We start from the raw sequence: 24,140 nt of genomic DNA, 5'->3' as shown, positions 1-24,140 counted from the left end.
AAACATAATTCAATAGATCCCTATTCCAGCAGGGAAGAACTACAGACATAAGGTAACCACCACTTACTACGAGGCTCACCAGAACTTTCAGCATCACAAAGAAAGTAAGAAATGCCAACTCCAAAAGGTAAATTTCGGAAACTAAAACTGCATCTAACTTTCATTTCAGCACCCCTGTACACGTTAGCTATATATAATTTATAATTCATGAGCCCATCTTTTTTTCACAGGACCACCTACCACCTAAAAATACCAAATAGCTACTGCTTATCTGCCAAAACATTCTCTGTATTGTCATTAACCTTGTTTTCACTTACTGCACATACACCCATCTCTCTGAAGACAGCACTTATTACCATAGTGTATAAGTAGTCCTAAGAATTCACTTGCATAGCATAGCTAATATCAAGGTTATTGAAACTGTCATTTTTCATACAAAAAGTGGTTCCAAAAAAGCCCCAAAATGTCACAGTAAAAGCCATCCACTTAACCTCACCTCAGCTAGCCAATGAAGTCTAGGAGGCAACTACTGAAAATACTTACATTAAGTAGCATTAAGACAGAAGCACAACTGTTACCAAGTTCCTTGCTATCATTAAGCCTTCAGCACTTGCACAAATCACATCTCCAGACTTCAAGTCAGCTCCTCTCAAACCCACCTCCTGGACAGAGACAGTTACATCCACCAACACCGACTTTCAAAGCTCCTTCCAATCCACTCCCCCAGTTTATCATCGTATCCTTGCACAGCTTTTGCAAGCTACTGCCATCTCCCTAGCTAAGCCAACAAGTGACATAGGAATCCAACCACCTTTTTTTCTGCCATCCAAATCCAGGGCTCCTCAGAAACCTACTCTCACCTCTAAGAAAGGTTTTAGTGGAAGAAATGCACACTCAGTGCTAAGGACTGCATGACGTACAGCTCTGTCACAGATGAGAAATGCAGCACTTCAGGAGCTGAGTGTTTGATCAAGCTTTTATTTTGTTCTGTATCCCAGGAAGCTGACTGGTTTGAATCAAGGGGGACTGCTGGTAACACCAGCTCATAACTGTTGTACTGTTCAGCTGAAGATTTTCTATTACTGTCCAATACTGAAATATACCTTTCTCACTGCAGATTTATTTGGAACTGAAGCCATAAGATACGCACTACTGATACTTCCTTAACTGTTAGGTATGCCATGCAAGTTCTTAACCAAACATTTTTTTCTTAACCTGACAGTTTTACTCACTAAGCAGCTTCTAATCAGGAAAAAAAACACTCGAGGAAACTGATTAATGAAGACTGTCCTAAGTTACAGGAGTGCACAAAACCCTAACACTGCATTCAGTAGTGAAAAAAAGGTGGTATCATTTCCTGAGGTACTACACTGGTAACTTTTAGTACATCTTTGCCAACTGAGCAAGCAGAAGGCCAGGCACTTTTACCAAAATATTTATAAGCAATAAACATTTGTAGCAACAACGTAGAGATGGTAAAAGTGAATTTGTGGCACATGCATTGAGAAAAATGATGTTAAAGAACTACAGTAAGTTTCCATCAGTACACCTGGAGGTGTAAGGCCTAAAAGCTTGTCTGAAGTCGCCTTTCTAATAGCAGCATAATTAAAAAATATATTTAAAAAATAAATAAACAAATCAGTTCAAGTGTTACCCTTCAAGTTTGCTTTATAAGGGAAGAAGTAGAGAGGTCTTCCCAGTGTTCTCCACAGCACTTGTCCCAGTCCATAATCCTTAAAAAACTACCTCAGCTCTAGCACATGTAATTGCCACCAGTTTATTCTTCCAGTTTCTTTTTTTGTTTCGACTGGAAATTTCACCATAGCAAGAGAAAAACACCCAGGGCTATAAAGACTGCAGATACAAAAACAGAAGTGTGAGACCAACTGCAGTTGCTAAATAACTTATAATAAGTTTTGGGGACTCAAGACTAAAGTCAGTGCATACACATGCATCAAAACACTAAGTTTTTACACACACATTTACAGTCTGCGATCATTCATCAATTTAAAATACGCCAGTAACTGAACTTACAAAGTTGTTTCTTGCATATCCCCTGTTGCACTGTTTGCAGAGATCCGTACAAAACCCCAAGACAAAGTGAAGTTTCCCTTACCAGCAGGCAGTCCAGCAGCTGTCCCCCGCACTTGCTTTTGCCATCATGAGTTGCAAGGCTGTTCTTAATAACTGCGACCCTATCTAGAAGGGAAGTCCTGACAAATGAACTATTTTGTCTAAAATCTAAAAAAAAGTCTCCAAGGGCTTTTCAAACTGTTATCAAAAGATTAACATATCAAAGAAAATTTGGCACTGCTTGGATTGTGCTTTTTTTTTTCCCTCTGCTGTGCATGAACAATTGCAATCCTGTAATTGGGCTCACAAAGAGGCAGTGCTTCCAGGCATCAGCCTGACGGTACAGCTCATTCTATTCAAACCACAATTGCCTCACAAGGATCCTACAGACAGTTTCAGGTCTGTGCATGAGCCCTGATACTATCTGCATAGCTGAAAGCATATGTGCTTCTGACCAAACACTTCCTTGTATTTACAGCTGTCTCGAGTAAAGACAACAAAATTCATTTTAAGCTGAAAAACAGTGATAAAGAATGTAGTTAAAAATATACACACGTTTCTCACTTAAAACATTTTGCAGTTTATCACAGTGCATAACAAAGTGATTGCACGTACCAAGCTAGAAGAGCTTTAGGAATCAAGCTCTAGAAAGCTGAAGCAGGGAACCTGGTCACCACCTGAACACTGCAGAAATCAGCAATGGTGCTGTAAAACAATCAAGCAGCTGCCATGGGAAGATGCCAAAGGGCAAACCCAGCCATCTAGCAGAGCAGGCAGGAAAAGCTACAGACACACGCACGAAAAATTTAAGAAATGCACGTGCAGAGATGAGTGCACGTTATCCCCTTCAGCTGCCTGCATAACCTGTCGCTAAATAAGCCTGGCACCCACATTTCTACAGGATGAGTTAGGACCAAAAAAATCACCTGAACAACCAACCCATCTAGAAAAACACAATGATAAAGTTCAAACATGAATCATGTACGTGAAACTTAACCAAGTGTCTTAATAAGCAACTCATCGAGTCTTCCTGGGGCCAAAAGGATCCACTATGGCATTGTTAGAAGCCACTGAAAGATTAAACATTCCTTTCCAAAACTTTAGTAACAAATAAACCATTAAGAGATCATTTTCAAGTCCATAGCTGTGAAGTAAGTTTCTAAATAGCTTTATGTCACTACAGGTCTTTCAGATCTCTAACTTTAAAAAGTTTCTGGAACAGTCCTTAACTGTAGGCAGTGCCTGTTACAGAGCAGACATTCAGCTGTACCCTGACTAGCTGTCAAAGCACAGAAAAACCCTGTTTTGTTCTGAAAATAGGAAGCCAAGGGCTCAGAAATTAAGAGTTTCTGCACTTTACAGACATTCTTCCAAATCCTTTATCAAGAGAAGGAATCGCCCTACCAAGGTGGCAGACCTTACAAAGGTAGTGTTCATTACCAGGCATTATTGTTGCTCCAGCAGCATGCCATCTGCACACATTTACTGCAGTTACCAAAACAGCTCTTTGTGCATTATGGCAAAGGCTTTCTGCATCCCATTTGATGGACCTACGAGTGGTAGCGACTGCCTTACATACCCAAGACACCAGCTGATGCTCCATCTCTGCCATACTGGCAGCTATGAAATTCAAAACTGAAGAGCTCCTCTAACTAGAATAGCAACAACAGGCCAGAAGAGGCAATTCTCTGAGAACACATTCAATTCCAAATACATCCAACTTCTTCAGAAAGATGAAAAAACCCGGGCTGTGGCTGACCATGAGCAGCAGAGAATGGCAGTAAGCTTTCCAAACCAGAAGAGAAGTGCATTCTTTCAGCCTTCCAATGAAGTTAGCAATTACAACATTTGAATCTTACTGTATGCTCATATGTATACCTCTTATGCAGCTACTAGCAGTAAAAACAATTAAACTGCTTCTTCGAAATTATTCCAGGAAGATTATGAACTTTCCCAACGGTCCACAGAAATATTTCTTCACTGGAGAAAAAAGCTGGTTCTCATCCCAAGGTCTCCTTTGCCATCCTGCTGCAGAGACTGCCAGGTCTACACGCCACTTGGCAGCACTCCCCACACAAGGCTGCATTCAGCAAGTTGTTTCCAATGTGTTTGTAATATTTAACCTGATGTCAGAATTGCTAGAAGTAGAGGAAAGAAGTTCTAGGTATAATTTAAAAGGTCGTGCTGAAGAAAAAAGCACACTTATAAATGGGTCCACAAAAATAGAAGGAAAAGTCTTATCAGCTATTACTGTGGGAGCTTGCAGCTCCTGCCTATGCCAATTGCCAGTGAGTTCCTCAAACAATATCCAAAAAGCTGAGTCTGAAACACTGAGTTCATTCAAAATGTGCTGTATGAATAAATAAATGGACAAGTACACCAGGTTAAGGGGTAAGAAAAGAAACAAAGTCAAATGATTTAGGAGCACACTTCTCGAACTGCAACATGTAGAGTACTGTACATTAAACAATAGAATAGAGAAAGCTTAAAGGGAACATCTCAGGCTTTCAAGAGCTAAATCCAAAGCTTCAGATCAGTGTCTTGGAGAACAGTCCCATACTTACACTCCAATCCCTCTCCTTTAAGTAAGAGGTGCTAATTTAATGTATACAGAAATAATGCACTCCATTGGCTGCTTTTACCCTACAAGCTCTTAAAATTAATGAAGGACAATTTTTTTTTTTTTAAACAGACCTGGAATTACAAATGCTCAGAGTTGTTTCTAAAGGCTATAAAACTGCCCAGCTAAAATCCACACGATACCTCCTTGCCTCTGAACAGTTTGTCACCAGGACGCATCCATCCTACACTCAAGGCATCTCCTCCAAGGAAAGTTTCCAGAGCTCCTTTTTACAGCTTGTCAGACTCTAAGGAATTTCTGACCACAGATGTACCCACAGTAGGCATTCTTGCACCTCTGATGCGCACCATGATTGTCCTACCAACAGTGACAGCTTCCACTCGGTTTCTATGACCAGTGCTACGCTTTTTGGCAGACAGGATTACACCGCACACTGCTCCCAGAGGGATCCACATCTGAGCAGTAGTACAAGGCTAAAGGCTTCTCACACCAGCTGGCAAGAACAACAGCACGCACAAAATCCTGTCTTTGCCTGCCCCTGGAACATAAAGCCATGTCACTCAATACCATTTCAAAACTGAAACAGATCACATAGTTTATACCTGTTATACAACTTGCTCAAATCCTGGGGATAATGCATTTTTATGACCATAAAAAACAAAGCTCACAACATCCTTCAACATACACTATTACGGCTTAATTTAAAGTAATACCAAAAGTTTTACAAATAAATTTAACATTTATTGTAAATTTGGAACCCAAATTATAGAAGCAAAAGATGCTTTTTTGAAAGGCACCTTCAACCTGAGGAATGCACCTCATATGAAGGGAAGCTCCTGACACTTACAGATCTCTCATAGCTTGTGGTTGCACCTGTAGATATGGAATTAACCACATCACGTATAATGAACAGTTGGGTAAAACATTAGCTCAAAGAACTATGGAATACCAAAAATCCTCCAGCTATATTTTGAAGTGAGTTAAGGCTATAATTTGTACCACGAACAAAGCTTAACACTTTAGTCAACTAACCCAGCTCTAACAATAAGAATGACATAATAGGTTCATGAATACATGGAAATTTTACAAGTACACGAGCTAAATTTTAACAAAGCCCTCCACTCAATACCTATTTTATCACTTCCCATCTTGGGTTTTCTGTTATAATACAAGCTTTTGTTTCTGTGTTTAGGCCTAAGGAAGACCATTGTATCCAACAATCACCAAACCAAAACTGTATTTACATTTGTAGAGTGTATTCTTTGTAAAGTATACTTTCTGCAGGCTGTAATAGCAATTGCAATGTTTATAGTAAAATACATGCTGCATTAAGGGAAGATAATTCTACGAGTAACAATAAACTCAGTATAATAATACATCGTAATAACAAAGTGTCGCAGCCAATACTATACTGAAAACTTACTTTCTAACTGGTCTTCAAATCCTTCAGATACTAATTGGCAGATCACGTAAAAACTTGCTACCACTGTAGCACACGCACAAGTTGAGAAGAAGTTATAAAAGGGATTAGGAAATCAGTCGGTCATATAAAGGACAGCAAGTCAAGCACTTCATCATTTCACCTTTGTGGAGTCTCACTTAACTTACTTCAAGCAGCAGCTACTCCCATTAACGAAAAATTTCATCTGATAAAGCAAGCACCAAAAGTCAGCACCCTGCAGAGCCTGCTCCCACTCACAGATACACAGAAATATAATTTTTCCCTGTTTCCTTTTTAAATTTCAGGATCCCTTACCTGGCTGCCATATGGGAAAGAGGGTCTGTTCCACAGTTCAGGAATGCAATCCAGCATACAATTATTTTAGACACTTACTGTTTCTTTCCCGTTTTGCAAGAGTACATCAGATGTTAAGATTATAATTCAGAGATTTTGACAACAGGTACAAAAAATGTTTTATTTATTCTTGGAAAAGAAAGCTAAAAGCATTTCAAATACTTTGGGTAAGGCATGGTGCCACTACACACAGCGTTAGCCTTCAGTAGCTGGGCACTGGAGCTGCTTCCAAAAGGACACTCCACTTTCCACAGGCATGAACTTGTCAGTCCTTCTATTTGGTTGTACAACCAAGACTATTATGGCTAGATAACAGAGATGGCAGTGATGCCCTATCTGAGCACCAAGAGAACCACAAGCTCCAGAGGAGGGCTAGGAGCCCAAAGACCCCAGTCCAGCAACAATGGGTCCTTTCAAGGAAGCATTTCCCCTCAGGGGCTGTGCCAAGAGCCCAGCCTTTCCTGTGTGGCTGCCGCCTTATTGTGCCGCGTGGAGTATCTGCTTCCTGGGATATATTTGCTTTTGTGGTATGGATGCTCAGTAAAAGGAGGCAATGACTTTTTTTCCGCTTCCTCCGAATTCTTGGAAAATATTTTTGAGGTTAACATCAGAACATTTGAATAAAATTACAAGGAGATCACCAAGTAAAACCAGATTTCTCGCAAGGGTTGAACTTGCCGCTAGAAGTTCAGACATTTAACCCTTGTTTCTTTAAAGGTGCATCTAGTTGGCATAGTCATGACGGTGGCATATTTGGAGAACCAGTCATATTCATTACTATCAAGCAAACTGCTTTGGTGCCTTTATTTTCTCCCTCATCATAACATAGCCCAGTACCACTTGTTAAAAAATATATCCATACAAGTATGGATACATACAAAATTTCAGCACTTAAACCTGTATTTTCTGACATTTACTGAAATTACAATTCTTCTAAGAAAAGTCAGAAAGTGATAAAAAGCATTAAGCTTGCACCACATTCACTTCAGCTGAAATGCTTCAGAGGAAAGACCTCTTGTATGCAACAGAAATACGCTCATGAGTTGCTGAAACTGTATCACATAGCAATGCTACAAACTAAAGTGAAAATAATAAATAACAAAAGTCTGCAAACAAGTGTCCTTCTGAGGCTAAACCGCTGTGCCTCAGTATTTTCTCATGCTCAGCAGTTTATACAACCTGACAGCTTAGCTCCTGAAAATGATTAATTTACTCTCAAAACTACCATATGAGGTATGATGAGAAAACAGAGGGGAAAGTTATACTCTCTGTCCATGAGTTTAAGTTTGACAAAGGCAAGAAGAGAACAGGAGTTCAGGACTGTAACTTACAACTTGAATCTCTGGGCAACATTTATCCAGCTACTATGATGTCCCAGGCATTCAGAAGAGTCCTGAAGACCCAGAAGACCTTTAGCTATTTAGTGAACAGTCATCCCCTCAAAGAAGAACTGCTATCATCAGTGAAATTAGCTGAACTCACAAAAACCTATTACGATACATTTAGTAGCTGTCCTCAAATAGCACGGTCTAAATGATACTTGTGTACCTCTTAGGAACAATTTCTACAGCATTAGCAGTGGGAGACATCTCCTGTAGAACGGAAACAGACTGCAAAGATCCGACACTCCATCTCCCTTCAACTGCTGCAGTCTCTCAGCACTGATTCTGACCGTCAGTGAAGGTCTTCTTCCACTAAGCAATGACTTCTGGCCATGACTCCATTTATATTTAACTTTTAAGCTTCATAATTACCCAAAAAATAGAAATTCTCCTTAAATGTATCACAATATCGATGTCAGTGTTTGAGTTACCTTTCTCAGATTTTTTTTCCTTCCTTATCTATGAACATTTTTAAAAAGTGACTAAGAGATACAATAGAATCAGTCTTCTGTGTTGTAAGCAGGACAGTTTATTTTCTTAATTATAACATTTCAGTCTTGGTTTTCAGTACATTAAATGTATCACTGAGCACTCTTTCTTCTTTAAGCACTGACCTTTCTAACTGGAATATCACTGCTGCTTAGCCAAATACTCAGAAGCAGCCCTGGCAGATTAACTCTGGTCCAGATGCTTTACTCAGATCTTCCCCATCAGCTTTCATTTTCCAGAAATGTTATGTCAAAACAGAAGTCAGCTTCCTAAAGCACAGTAATGACTGCCACCATCCTCTGCAAACTTTAAATGCATAAACAGCTTTCACTCTACAGGCTGTGTTTAATCAACACATGATAAGGCTTTCAAATTAAGAAATATAACCCTAGGTTTAAAAAGGTGTGGTTTACCGTCCACAATATTGAAGCATCTCCAGGGAAAATGAGCTTTTAAAAGAGGTGGTGACCATTCAGCAACAAGCCAACAGAAAGCAGCACCTTCACAGGCTATGCACCGACATATTCCCAGCCTGATACAGACAGCTTTTCTTGAGAGCTGTTGGCAAACCAGCACAGTCACTGCCCAACTAACCTAAGTCCTCCTACCATATCCATGTTACAGTCAAGTGTTACTCGACTTCAGCTGGACAGCGGATCGCAGCACTTAATACCCCACTGCCTCCCACAGTTCTGTGCTGTATGGTAACAGGAAGTGGAAGAAACTGAGGCATTCCATATTTGTCTGTTGATGCAGACACAGCAAAACAAAGTTACTTAACAATGAAAGATGAGAAAAAAATAATACTGTGATCCCATTCTGCCAATGGAGTTACATAAATGAACAACTTCCAGCAGAGGCAGCAGCCACTTAATGCATCAGATAATCACTGCTGAAAGGAGCACAGGCTAAAAACTGGTGTCAAAAGTGCTAGTAGCATAACATAGTAATGGCTTAGGGTACCAAAATTCTTCATAATGCATACATAGAATGCAATTACGCCAACAGCCCCACGGCTGACAACAGCTCTCTCCCAGGGGAAGCAGTTAGCTGGATAGAAGAATGAGTGCAACGTAAGCTATTCTTCACCAAACTCTCCCACAAAGGGCACGTGAATTTGTGGTGAAACATTACTATAGCAAAGTCATTTCTACTGGAAAGGACACGGCCATAAGCAACTTATACTGCAAACAAAAAGCAAAATTTGTAGATCAAGTAACAAAACTTACCAAGGCAGGAGCCCAGGTACGGCTTCAGACAAAGGAGACTACACAACAGTGGTTTCCAAAGTGCTTCTGTTCAGTCGGAGACAATCCACCCGTACCTGGCTCCAGACTGGAGCCCTCTATCCAGACTGACCTTGCCCAAGCACTAGTTAGCTCTCACTGCAGTACAATCATACAGGACAACTAACAGGCAGAAGCCATGCTTCACACTTTCACTGCTGGATGCCCAGGCTTTAAAAGCCAAACTGGAATGAAAACCATTACCACCTTTTCACACCACAGACCTTCAACATTGCCAGTACTGAGGCTCAATAGTTTGCTTCTGGCAATGAAACGTGCCTATGATGCAGGAAAGTAAAGTCAAAACCCTCTCTTGAAAGAGTACCCAACCTTTTTGTAGCCCTTGCCAAACGGACCAACTGAAGATAGCGTTAATCCAAGGAATGCACTCTGCAAGACTGCACATTTGACAGCCCTTTTATGTACTTGTTTGAATTACCAGCTGGCCTTAAAAGAACTTTTTGCTGGCTTGACAGACCTGGATGACTGCTATAGTGACAAAAGTACCAGTTTTAGACAGCAGCCAAAGACTGCTCAATGCAAGGGAACAAACCTTTTGAATTCACTGGGCTTTTGATCAAGCCTTTAACATTATTTGCCATTGCCACAAAGTTGTAAGGCTCCTCTGCTTCTTATTATACAAATAGTTTTTCTATTTGAGAAGCAGAGATCAGAAAAACCGTCCTTCTGCTCAAAGAAAATATTAAGCAATTCAAAATAGGACTTAAGGAAATTCACCTGTACCTAAAAGATGTACAGCTCAATAAATACTGTTATGGGGTGAAGGAAAAGTCACATAGGTGATGCAATGTAACTACAAGGTACTGTACAGCCTCTCTTACTGGAAGCCAACCCTCATCTACATCACTGAACTTTCACCTCCTGCTATCTACTGCTGCATTAAATGTATCCTCCCAAAGATAAGCTCCTGCTATTGTTGATTCTAATCGCTGTGGGAGATCTAAAGGACAGAGTTCCAGCAGTAACGTTACTTTTCTTCACTGATTTGGAAGCACAGGATGACACCAAAATGCACAGAATCAAATTCATTTTTTCCACACATCCCAGTAACCGTAAAAACCAATCACTGAAAGAGAAGGAATACTCAGATCCTTTGTTTTGACAGACAATCTACTGCAGGCAATTGAGAGCAACTGTAAGAGTGCACGAAAGTAAAGATTAATAAAATAGATTGGCTACAATGTCAATTGGACTCTCCGCTTTGAAACCCCTCTGTGCTCATTCAGGCTGCCTGTACTGGTGTATGTACAGAAGAACACACCTTTCAATGATCTTCAAAGCCAACAGTGGGCCCTTCTAAGTATGATTAGAAGCAGTAGCACTAACATTTGAGAATAAAGCAATTACCAGAAACTACTGAAACTTCCATTGTAACTGAAAATCTCTAAAAGCTCTGCTGCCCTGAAGTTACTGACACACACTCCTATCCCATAGCACTTCCTCAACTGAGAACTTCCTGACAGCACAAGGCAACTTGCCCCATTTGCAAACAGCAACACCAAGAACACACTATTTCCAGACTAATCCAAGAAGCACAGTACAGCCAACTGAGCTTCTGCAAGATCTAAACTCACTTGGTATGTCCAGATGATGGAAAAAGAATTATCTTGTGCATTTTCCCCTCCTCGTCCCAACACAAACTAAAATAGTATCCACCAATGTGGGAGAAAAGGTACAACAAAACAGAGCTTAGTCCTTTCCCCAAACTAAACCAACCGTACTTGCCTTTCTCAACATACCAACTTCTTCTTAACGGCCACCAACAAAAAGACATCTTAAAATACTCTTTTTGCTGTAGGAAAGTTGAAAGCAAAACCAGTGCTTTCCTTAAGGATATCTAATCCCATGTCAATCTGCCCATAATGGTAGTGGAAAACAGCATTTCCTTCTTATACATCTTAAATACTTTAAACCTGTCACATTCCCCTTAACCTCATCTCCTACCAAAATGACTTATTTTCTTCCATCTTTATGTAGTTGTTTCCTCAAACTCCAATCATCTGCTTTTCTCTTCTCTGAACTCTTCCCTCATAGTCCAAATTCCCTGTCAATTCTGGCACTCAGATACTGCCTGCACACTGAAACTATACCAACGGCAAACAAAGCCAAAAGATGTAAACTTTACATCTCACAAACACTGCTCCTGTTTAAACATCCCAACAAGATATTTGCCTTTTCTGAAAACAGCATGACAGTGACTCATGTTCAACTTGTGATCCAGTACACCCCCTGGTCCTTTTCCCAGCACCTAATCAGTTATTCCTCACTCCACATTTGCACAACTACTAATTCCTGCCTCATGCAGTACCCTGCATCCGCCTCCAGGATTTCAGCATATTTTTCAGGTCATTTTAAACTCTCATCGTGTCTTTCAACACTGCGTTTAATAAGCACATTGAATCAGCCAACTGACCAGTACTTTCATGAAAGGTTAGTATACCCAGGACAGAAACAGTCAATATAACCTCATTTCAACGCTGAATCATTAATTACTGTTCTCTGACCAGGATCACCTACCCAATTTTACATTTCTCAAAGTACTCACTTCCTTCCAGACCTTGTCGCCCTATACTAATGAGTCCATTAAAATGTGAAAAATCTCAGTTTAATAAAAAGAGACAACACCACTACTGCCTCCACCATATCCACAGTCTTCTGCTATGAAATACAACAATATTAGACTTTTGATGCAATTAGTTCCCACACATATCAGTTCATGCTGCTATTCTTCTGCTACTTATCTTCCAGGCACTTGAAAATAGAATGCTTGCCTGTTTATCTCAGTTTTTTCCATCCGCTGGGATTGTGAACTGTCAGACATCAAGCTTCTCTTCTTCAGCTCTCTTCCATCACAACTCTCTTAAGAGCTGTCCTTTATCAGTTTTCTAGTATTCTGGTGTACTTCTAGTAACCTTTCAGCATTTTTTGAGCTTTTTAAAGCCATTTTGAGAATTTTACATTGAAGCTTACCAGGGCCAGCTGACGAAGAAACATTTGATGTCATTACACCCCAGTGCAAAATCACAAGTATTCACAGAAGCATTAATAAGATTAAACACCTGCACGAAATTACATTAGAGAGGACAAGCAAATTAGGTAACAAGCATTTTAAATGGTCTGCATCTTCTGTAGATACACACTTTCTCCACCGAATCAACGCGTTTTTCAGTCTTCCTTCTCCTATTAATGAACTTTCACAGAAACCTTGTCACTTCTGTGTCCCTTGCTAGTTGCTATTTCATTTGCACTTAGAACATGGATGCCCTGCCAATCCCCCACACAGGGCTCCACGCAGACAGTGCTGAAGTTCCTTGCTTAAATCACAAAAAAGATAGAGCTTCACATTTTTGTGTGGACCACATTCATAAATCCTAAGCAGTAACTACAAACCACCTATCCTTTGTTATTTAAGGCTGCCTTTCAGCTACCAAACAGTGAAGTTTGCTGTGCTATTTCACTGAGGAATATGGGTGTCAGACTTGAGGCTATAATACAGCTACAGTTTACTACAAGCTGAGCTTTTGTTCTTTGCTAAACAGATTACTTAACAAAGGAAATAGCTTTTTTTAATGAATGAAAAACTATTTTTAGTTCACTGTGTAACAGTGAAAGGGAAACACTTCAGTATTACCATAACTTCAAACGTTCTCTAGAACATCTGATTAGGAAATTAGGATTGTTGAACTAGGATTTGTGTTGTATGCACTCCTCTACCATGCAAAACATAACCACACTGAAGCACTAATCAAACCACTGTGTTTCGTTTTCTCACTGAAAAGCACCAAACATACTAAACTACACTGTGCCTACTACAGTCCATGCTAATCTCAAACAAAAGCACACAGAAGTACCTACTCAATTCTCCCATGCAAATCTTTAAGCAATCCAAAGGATAAGTCCACCCAAATCAACAATGAAGAAGTATTTATTCACGCACTATGCTGATACTGCCTTCATACAGAGGAAATGAAATCTGAAAGTCCGTTTTTCTAGTTCCCAAAAAAATTACTTAAAGAACATTCTTCCGCTGGGTCCTATGCAATCTCTTACTTTCATGCCAGCTACCACCAAGCTCTTAACAAGCAGACATTTAATGAGGAAAGTGTTCTCCCCAGTCACTGACAAAGCTACTGGAGCGCACCTCTCAACTCAGAGCTGGAAGCACTGGTTCCTACAAGAGATCCTAGACAAATCAAAATAATCCACTGCTGGGATTCTTCAGAAACACGCTTAACAGTATCCGAACAAGGAACAAGTTAATAGATACTATGCACGATGAACAGCTGGCTTTTCCATGTCAATTCCCAGTTCTAGTACAAATTTCCTCCATGACATGGGCAACCCACTGCAACGTGGCCTTGACAATAAAAACTCATTTTCTTAGGGGCCCATGTCAATAGTTTGTTTGTTTGTTTGAAGGATTCTTAAGGATTCCTTAGATTCACAAGGATTCACAGAAGAGTTTGCCTGATGCACTACACTTGTCACATGGTGTGCTAGCAGAAGAAGACTGAATCACGGTTTCTCAATCTCACTCAGCTACTGTGATGTAACTTCCCCCTGTGCTACACGCCCTTCCTCCAACACTAGGCATTGCATGCCAGCTGACCCAGCACAGCTCGTGCTCTCCATTCCTCTCTCTTCAGCTAGAGATGAATTAGTGCCTGCCCCAGCCATCAAACCCTCCTGAGGGGAAAAGATCAAACAAACAAAAAAATAAACTACAGAAACAAGCACATAGTCTGGAGGACAGCTAACAAAGGACAGGATGAGAGCACGAGCTCAAGAAGTTTGCAGGACACTACTACAAGAAACCAAGCAAAGAACCTAGAACAGTACTACTACTTCTAGAAGGTACTCAGGAAGTGACAGCTGCTGTCCAGCAGCTCCATTGGAGCCTGAGTTTGCAGAGTTGCTTGCAATCCTTTCACTAAGCTTCTTTCTCCTCATGGCATAAGACAGTAAGCTTCAACCAAAATTAAAGTCAACCGGATCTCAAAGCTTTGTGGGATCTTGGACAGAGAAGGGATAAATAGAAAGGTGAAGAAACATGGACAGCCAGAACCTCAGCAAGGAATTCTGAAGGAGATGAAAGAGGAGCAAATAAAGATCTAGAAAGAGACACACACAGCTCACCATGCTAAAATCAAATGTGATACCCTATATGCACATGAAGTTGGACAGAGTTGCTCTAAAAGACTGAGACACTCAGTTACCATGGCAATAGTAGCACTGTAGGGATCCAAGCAACAACAAATCAAAAGGAGTAACTAGTAATAGCAATGCACAGAGTGCAATAAAAACATGCTGTTTAACAGTTTAGTCTACAAACTGATTTTCAAATCAAGACACTAATCTAGACTGGAAGGGGAGACATACTGAGAAAGAGAAGTAGCAGCATATTATACACTAAATAGAAAGGTGGTTTTGATGACATGAGTTCATCTGCAAGTTACCTGGAAGACACAAGTCTTCCAACTTTGTGTCCGGGCTGCACACTGCCCCAAGCCACAGCACACTTTAGCTGGCAGAACACAGAGGCAGAAAAGCTGCTAGGGCAAGAGTTCATTTCCAGCAGCAGTACCAGCCTGAACAATAACCTGGGAAAAGGCCTTCAGTCTGCCCTCAGTTGTATCACATTAGACATGGCCTTCTGAATCACCTACTTCATCATCACTGAAATGTTCACCCATTTTCTGAAGAACTTCAGAAGCTGAGTTCTTTCCATGACATCAGATTTCCCTAGCTGATTGAGGCTCTCACTCTGGGAACGCCCCATGCTGTCAGAAGTCAAAGCTGTTCCTCACAGCTCTTCCTCAACAATGGTGTTCCACTAAGCCACCTTATCAATATGTTTCTGAGAAGTCAGGAGAGCTACATGAGTTGCAATATGTCCTCAAACCAATTTCACAGTTTCAAAGTTTACACAGTACATGTTCATCACACTGTAAAGTCATATTTGTAGTTAACTAAAAGAAAAAGTAGTTTACAGAAACAGCAGAACAGAGCCCTTACTGCCACACCACACACCAAGACAAAACTTTCCTCGTCGTACATGCAGTCAAAGGTCTATTACAGTCACCAATGACAGTGGTACGTGTGGACACTAGGTTCAGCAGAGCATGACTTGTAACGTGCACTGTATTAAAACAACACCAAAAAGGCTCTTTAGCCACAGGTTCAAGAAGCTCAGTGCTCAGCAGCAGAAACGGAGGACCTTACAACAGTCAGATTTATTTTAATGAAAAGCAACGACTCCTCCAAGTATGGTGAAAACTGACGGCAGAAAAATGTAGCTAACCTGTCTGAAGAGCCAGTGTGTGGACAAATCTCATCCAATGGCTGAGTCACCTGCAAATTAAAAGAAAAAAAACAAGAAAAAAAAAAAGCAGAGTCAGAGGGATGAACAGCGAAATTTGATCTTAATTGCATTAGCAAAGAAAATACTATACGGTTCTATTGAGTGCTCGCAGCAAAGAAAACATTCTGAAGAACTCTAAACCCAGAACGAAACGCTCAAACACCGCACGTGAAGAGAAAGCAGGCAGTGTGCACAGCCAGCCAGCAGCACTGACCACATTAAGCAGCCTGGATGTCAAGCAGCCCCCGTTGCCGCGGGATCTGCTATCTCAGCTGAGGGGGGCAACAGCCTCTTGAACTGCTCCAGGAGTGGAAGTATGCGGCCAACCACAACCCCGCAGGTATGTGGTGCTCACCCTGACAGCACACGGCTGTTCTAGAGCCCTGTTCCAGAGCCAGAACGGCAGGTATTAAAAGTTCTGCCTCTTCACCTGAAGTATTTCTAAGAAATCCTACCGTTGTAAAGAAGGGAGTTGCACTTTACATAGTCAGCATCACATTGGAACTGCTCTGAGTTCCAAAGCAAAGATAAACAAATCCCCATATCAGCTGCCAACGTGGAGGTACCTGAAGCTGGAAGCGCTATCATTGATTACGGAAAATACACAGCACAATGGGCCAGTAAACCACACCAAACTTCAGCGGGCAGAACACAAAGCCAATACGTGCCTTTATTACAGCAAAGCAAGCCCCCGGTATTTTCTAGAACCCGGCAACGACGCCTGATCGATGCCACTGCTTTAAGAATCGCCCTGTCAACGCTTCCAGCTCCGGCACTCAACGCAGGCGGCAGTTTCCCAGAGGCAGAGGCTCAAGGACGCAGCGGCGGCTGTCAGGGGCCGCAGCCCGGGCCCAGCGGACAGAAGCGCTCCGCTGACAGCAGCGCGGCAGCGCCTCGGCCGCTCACACGCGGACGGGCCCGCCCCGCGCGCTCGGCCGGGAACTTTCCCTCCGGCACACGACCGCCGCGGCACCCACGGGCGAACCGCAGCCGCGCGGCAGAACGCGGCGCTACGCGCTGCCCGGGCGGGAGCCGGAGCCGAACGAAGGTGCCCCCCGGGGCGGCCGCCGCCGGAAGGCCCCGCACGTGCCGCGGCCCCTCCCGCCGCCGAGGCGCGCCGCGGGCCCGTTATCGCCGGCGGCGCCCCCCGGGCTCCGCCGTGACCTCGGCGCCCGCCCCGCGGGGCCGCACCTGTCGGCGGAGAGGGCCCCTCCGCACCTGCCGGGCCGCGCCCGCCGCCACCTGCGCGGCCCCACTCACCGGCGGCGCCTCAGCTGAGCCCCATGCCGGCGGGTGGGCGCGGGACCGGCGCGGGACCGGCTCTCCCCCGCCCCACCCCCACCCCCGCCCGCTCGCCCGGCGGCGCGCGCGCGGCTGCCTCGCGAGGCGCGACCGGATCCGCCGCCAACCGGCTCCACGCGCCGGCCGCGCTGGGCGGGGGCAGGGAGGGGCACGGAAGTGACGGCGTCGCCGCCGGAAGGGGGGGGACGGTGTGGGCGGGGCATCGCGAGAGTAGGCGGGGCTGAGGTGAGGTTGGAGGGTGCTGGGGGGCCGCTGCACGCTGAGGGCGGGGTGGCCGTGCGCTCCTCCGAGGCTGCGGCCTTTCAGGGACTGCTGAGACCTAAGGGCAGCCCGGGCCGCACCAGAGACAGTGAGGTCTGTGCCTCAGGGGAGTCTTCTTCGGGATACCGGCTGCTAAGAGCGGGGTGGGTTCCGTGAGCCGGGCTGCGATGCTCTGGGGCTGCGCTGGAAAAACTCCAGCTCTCTTTCCACAAAGGCAGCTGTTGCTCAAGGATGTTACGTAGCAGTGCGATAGAGAGGTGTTGGCAGTGTGCTGCATCGACTTCCTTACTGCTTCTTGCCAAAGGTTGGGGTCAGATTAGCCGTGTTTTGGTAACTGCTTACCTGGGACAGAGCAGTTACTGTGGCAGGGTGAGGACTCAGCAGTTCTTCCTGTGCAGTGCTGCCCTAAGCTTCTTGTCAGCCCTTCTATTTGTGCACTTGGTTGCACTGCCTTTATAACTTACCTTAAGACTTGCACAGCTGCCATTGCATCTCGGCACGCTCAGACCGCCTCTTGAATTGGTTGGCAAAACGGGCTGAAAACTGCGCTTCTTTCACAGGCCGTGCGACGAGCAGCAGCGTTACATGGGAGATGCAGTGGAGAGCAGAGGGAAAGAGGCAGCTATGTGGTGGTGTCCAGAACAGGCACACGAAAGCAGGAGGGCTGAAACGGGTGCTGTTCTGCCCGGCTTTTGAAAGAAAAGCAGAGGCAACACACGTAAACGGGAGCAACAGACATCCATATGTATCCACACGCAGCTGTGATGAGGAAAAGTCAAAGATACCTTTTGGACTAAGTTCTGGCTGCTGAAAGAGTTTATCGTGTGTTTCAAAGGAGAAATATTATGAACTTATTACTGCTGTTAACCAGAAGCTCTTATTTAATAGGGAATGATGGAATAAAAGAATCAAGGTTTGCCTCAACGCATGCTTATATACGTTCACCAAAATACTTTTAGTCATTTTCAATTACCTTCTCATAACATTTTTCAGCCCGTTGCATATTCCAGCATGTTATCCTTATCTACCCTTGAAGGTTTCCCTTGCACCTAATTGCTTTTCTTTTTCAGTCTCTAGCAAATTTGAACACGTTTATTGCTTCACAAACCTCAAACCACGCAAGCTTTTATTAATTCAGAAATTAATTTTGTGGTTGGCATGTTCCCTCCACCCATCTCCTTAAGCTGTTCCAGCTGCTTTCCAGCTCTCTTGGCACAGCTCTGGTTTGTAGCACAGGAGATGACTGGCAGCCCTGGTGCTCCCACAGCATTGCTAGCTATGCCTTTCCTAGGAAAGGGACAGGTCACAAGATGCAATGAATTACGTCTTACCAACAAAGCCCTCCGTTCGATTCCTTTAAAGCATCAGGTCTTCAACCTGGTAGAAATAGTAAATAAATAAATAAATGGAAATAGCAGTTTTTCCTCCGTTCAGTTCTCCTTTGTGAGATTTGTTCACAAGGAAATGAGCCAGGGCACACACTCCAGTTCTGTCGCTGCTTTTGGAAACGTTACAGCCTTTTACAGCCAGCGTAATTAAAAAATGTGGGAACACAGCGGCAGCTTGGGGCTGGAGGACAGAAGCAGCTCGAACTGCCTGCTCAAATCAAGCCTGCCAGCCTTTCTTAACGGGCTTCCCAGGAATATTTTGATTTCGCAGCCATATACATTCCACCTGAACGTACTCTCTGGTGGATCTGAACTGAGTACAGGACCCAATAAAGCTGGGGGTCACCGACTCCTTTATGGCTTCCTCTGAGTTTTCACACGTGATGCTGAGCGCTCCCTTCCACTGCCTTTTCCTGGTACAGCAGGTTTGCACTCCTTTGTGACCCTGTACTTTCCCCTTGGAGGCACAGATGTGCTGAATGATGCCAATCAGGTACGCGGCATTTAACGAGCGCCCTTTCTCAAGCTGACTAACTGTATTTTATATGTTTTTCCACCATTATCTCTCATCTTCAGCTGTAGATTCTTGACGGCAGAGAACGTCTGTGTTACCTGCTGCACAGTACCTAGCTCCCAGGGCCAAGGATTGGACGTGCTTCTGCAGTACAGAGCACAAAAATCTTTTTGCCTTAAGAACATTTGCAAGGCTTTTCTCCTTTGTACGTGATTTTCTAAATCAGCAAACACAAAAGCCTAACTGGAGATCACATTTGTGTACAAAATCCATCTTGTGCCAAAACTAAGATATCCAAGTAGCAGAGAAAATAAATCAAAACCTACTGTTTATTTATTCGGTCTCCTTAATGTGTATGTATTAGTGTGTTCCACCCTGCTTTTTCTGGTAGGACTGTATAAATATGAGCCTTATCTCAGAGTAGGTTCAGAGACTCACCTCTGAAATGCACAGGCACACAGCTGGCCCTCAAAGCTGCAAACACATCTCTGCTAGCACTGTGCCACCCAGTCCTCCCCAGGGATGACCACAGGGACTCCTGTGGGATGCATCCAGCCCCATTTGTTTGACTTCCCCGGGAAGGAGAGTCTCTTCCTACCTTTCCTACCTTTGTTTTTCCTGACCTCAGCTGCTTGCAGGATGGGGCTCACTGCCAGCAGAGGGTCAGCGGGGCTGGAAAGAGCACCAGCATCAGGGCCATGCTCTGGGTGCTCCCACACATAACTGGCACCTGGATGGAACAGGGGCTCCTGAGCCAAGTGCCTGAGCTCCCGAGGGCACAGCCAGCTGCACAGAGTGCCCTGTGAAATGGTGGTGAGCAATCTGCAATTGCAGTTTTAGTGTTCTAGATGAGTCATACACAGCCACAAGCCTTTAAATGTCTCCTTTTAAAGCTTCTTAAACTACATTGGCAAGTCCAAGTCGTTAAACAATTTATTATCACTTCCCTGCCAGAGGAGCTTGTGAAACAGCTTAAAGAACAGATTGTACACAGTGCCCAAGATTGTCACAGCTGAAGCCTTTCTTTTCTCGTGTCACCCTATCCCTTTTCTCCTTCTTCCAGACATTCAGTTCTTCTTGATTTCAAATTACTCTGCCAGATATTTTCATTACAACAGCAGCATATCTAGTAAGTCACGTCTTTACGAGCAGTCGCAGTGAAAGGGGAATTCATTGCTCCATTTATTGGAGCAAGATCTTAAATAGTCACATTTACAGTAGACAGAATAAATACCATGCTTTCCCACTCCTGTTGCTAGCCCTGTGACTGCCGTGCAAAGCAGCAAGGAGGCTGTGCCTGCTTCCAGCTTACTGCTCAGGTAGGTACTGGTACAGCTACTGACTTCACTATGAAGTATTCCAGTAAAACCCAAGCCAGCACAGACATACCATAGTAGACAAATAGATAAATAAAATGCAGGCAAATCTCAAACACAAGAGTTGAGAAACCATTGCTTCTGCCTCAAGTAGTAAGTTTTCTTGCATTTATTATTTGTCTGCAAGTGAAGAGACAGTTAACTGAGTCTGCCTCCGCCCAGCCAGCAAAGAGGAAAGACTCAAACTATCGAGCAGCTTTCACAACTGGAAAAGCAGATATCCTCTCAAGCTGCAGAATGCACACACACACTGCTAATGGACCTCACCATCTAGCAGCATGATGTTTTTATTTTATATTAGAATTGCTTGAAAATGGGGCCTTTAATACCTCTATTGTTGTACATTTCTCCCTGAAAGTATATTTAAAGGACTTTGATAATCAGACTCATTTCCTTAATTTCAAGCATATCTCTGAAAATGTATTATCCCAAGCTGATGGCATCAAAGAATGAATTAGGAATAAAGCCAAGTGAATAAAAACAAAGATATTTCCTTTCAGTTACTGTGCAGCCTTCACAGGCTGCAGAGCATTAGATTACTGAAATACCACTGGCACATTCTTCAAGATCTGCAAAGATCAGTGCCTTGCTTTCATATCCTCAGCACGGAACAAGAATGCAATCCTTGTTACGCTCAGTCCAGCAAAGGCTCTACTGTGATGAGCAGCTTTAGATATGCAACACTGGAAAAAAGTCTTTGAACTAGTGTTGTCTGCATTCCTGGTTACCAAGACATATTTATCATAGCAAAGTTCCACTACTGAACTGAAAAATAAAAACACCACCTTGATCTTTCCTTAAAGTCATCAAAGCCAGACAGCACATGCAACGCTTGCATTCACCTTCTGTCCTTCTACACTGGTTGTGGAGATGCTACTGCAGCTGCCCCACGTCCAGCTGAGCACCTACACACACACCTATGTCTGCTTCTGACAGGACCTGGCTCAGAGGGGACCACAAGACTTGGACAAGAGCAGAGAATCATAGCATGGCTTGGGTTGGAAGGGACCTTAAAGCCCACCCAGTCCTAACAGCTGCCGTGGGCTGGCTGTCCCCCACCAGCTCAGGCTACCCAGGGCCCGCTCAACCTGGCCCTTAATACCATATAACTATGATCTGAAACAGCACCCACACCACCCAGGCAACCCACTGCTCTTGTGATAGCATTCCTATAGCATATTTTCATCATCTCCTACTACTCCCACGTGAGGCCGCTTCTGGATGGGACCTGACAGCCTCACAACCCTTCTTTGCACACACCCTTGCTGCAAGGCCCACCCAGCTCCAAAGGCCAGCTGCAATATTAGGGAAAATGGCAGTGCTGGGCAGGACTGTGGCACAGCCAGCACCAGGCACTGCATAACGCATGTGGACTTCGCATAGGGAGGAGGCACAGACACAGTGACAGTGCTCTAAAGAGCAGAGCAAAGCCCCATCTCCAGCATAAACAACTCCCTCGAGCCACACCAGCTTGACTTTGTCCCCGCAATACCCAAAAGTTTCTGACATGCTTCTGAAGACAGAAGGAAGATTTAAGGCACCACGCCACAGCCCTTCAGCTGCAGGATGAGGAATTCTTGCCTGTGGGATACTCACAGTGTTTCCACAGTTCTGCCAACAGTAACCGTGTGATGTCTGAGCAGGGATGAAAGCAAGCCTCTGGCAAGAAGGCAATGTTCTTGCCTTGGCAGTAATTAAGCTGAAACTACAAAAGCACACAAGCTCATCTCACCAGCTAAGATTCATTGTGGCTTTAGCCAGACTAAATTCTCCATCCAACCTTAAGCTAAGCCCTGTTAGAGCAGAGCAGGAAGAGAGGGGCTTGGAGAAAACCAGGGCAAGCTGTTAACTGGGAGCTCAGGCCCACCTTTTGGCTCCAGCTCTGCTCCTGTGCCTATCTATGAGATGGGGAAGCACATCCTAGTCAGGCTGGGAGGCAGCCCCTTCCCTTCCCAAGCGCTCAAGTGAGAGGGATTCACTACAGCCCAACAGAAACCTCCTGAACTGTCTCCTTGCCTAAGCCTATGCCAGAAGGCAGCCTCCCTGGTGCTCCTCCTCACAGGGTTCAGCAGAAACTCCAAAGCCTGCACTTCCAAGCAACAGTTCTTGCTGAACAAGTAGCCCCCATATCCCTTCTGCCATCCTCTGCCCCCTGAGGTCCTTTCTCTTGCATCTGTAAAGTATTAGCGTAAGAAATGACTCTTTGCAGCCCCACCCTGGTGAAGCAAGCTCACCTGCGTCCTCAGGATAGGTCGTGCCCTAACAACCATCTGGCTGCTCAATTGCTCCAGACATAGCAAGGGCTGTGCAGACAGCACAGGCCTCAGGGCAGGCGGAGACAAGTGGCTGGAGAACAGCAGTGGGGTGAAGCAGCTGCTCCCTGTGGCTTTCAACCCCATGCATTTGGGCAAGCAAGTGGAAGCATGCTCACAGTGGCTAGGGAGGAATGTGCAAGAGCAGAGCTTGCGTGCCAGTGCTTCCCACCACATGCATACATGTGCGAAGGTGTGCACCCACCTACACACCGCTCCAGGTTTTTTTCCTGCCGAGAAGCACGTGCTGATGGAGAGCTCACCCAAAGGGATTCGTTTCCAGAGAATCCGTCCTTGCAACCTGGTGCCATCCTTGTCCTTGGCCATGCCAGTGTCCTGGGCTCAAGCACAGCCTGCACCATCCCAGAGCAGCAAGATGCAGCAGCAGCCACACAGGAAAAACCTTCTTCACAGCTCTGCCTGCTCACAGCATTCCCACCCTCACCATTGTTTCGGGAATAGCTGGAAAATGTCAGCAGGGTGCTGGGTGCGGGTGGGCAGGAAAAAGGAAAAACAGATGATTAGATTTTAAAAAAAATCAGCCAATAAGTTATATTAACTTTTCCACTGACCTTCTGTTATGTCACATTATCAGGCTGGTGAATATGGTTCGTGAAGATAGCATTATGCTCAGATTTCAAGCTGTGGAGAAAGTGCATCCCAAGCAGTTTGCCAAAATGGAAACGTCAGCTCTGCCAGAGGGCTGTGCTGCTGGGAGGCAGTGCTGCACATCGCCCTTTGAGGGAAGCAGGGTCCAGCCCCTACCAAATATCCCATTCCAATTCCTTGCAGCACTCTCTCCGTTCTTATTTAAAAGGCCCAGATCCCAGGGAGGGTGGGGTCTGATTTTGCCAGCTGTCCTTTACTGCTTTTTCCTTGACATTGCCTGCAGCTGTGACGGCACTGAGGTGAGGACACAGCTGCAGGTGCTGGGCGCATACAGGGGGTGGGCAGCACTGCATCCCCAAGCAGCACCACACCTTCTGCAAGGCCACAAAG

The 24,140-nt window shown here is 44.3% G+C and overlaps 1 protein-coding gene and 1 long non-coding RNA gene across 7 annotated transcripts in view; one reads left to right on the top strand and one right to left on the bottom strand.

The window, feature by feature from the left end:
• The window catches only part of ATP13A3 (ATPase 13A3), a 55,812-nt gene extending 35,547 nt beyond the window's left edge, over positions 1–20,265 (bottom strand). For 2 of the 6 annotated variants that reach the window (XM_046898495.1, XM_015291597.4), the window contains exon 1: positions 2,117–10,368. In XM_046898495.1, coding sequence (XP_046754451.1) covers positions 2,117–2,163 — 47 coding nt within the window. In that variant the 5' untranslated portion in view covers positions 2,164–10,368. Of the gene's footprint in view, positions 1–2,116; positions 10,369–15,928; positions 15,979–17,179; positions 17,448–18,015; positions 18,241–18,882 lie in introns of those variants that run through there. The other 4 variants (XM_046898496.1, XM_015291596.4, XM_046898497.1 and 1 more) reach the window with 4 other exon arrangements.
• Positions 17,471–18,475, top strand: LOC107054103. Its single transcript, XR_001468065.4, has 2 exons — positions 17,471–17,644; positions 18,112–18,475. It is a non-coding gene; the product is annotated as an uncharacterized LOC107054103 (long non-coding RNA).
• Positions 20,266–24,140: the final 3,875 nt, after the last annotated feature.

The sequence above is a fragment of the Gallus gallus genome, chromosome 9, assembly GCF_016699485.2.
Source record: "Gallus gallus isolate bGalGal1 chromosome 9, bGalGal1.mat.broiler.GRCg7b, whole genome shotgun sequence".
NCBI lineage: Eukaryota > Metazoa > Chordata > Aves > Galliformes > Phasianidae > Gallus > Gallus gallus.
Note: the sequence above shows the minus strand (reverse complement) of the source record. Positions and strands in the feature narration are given on the sequence as shown.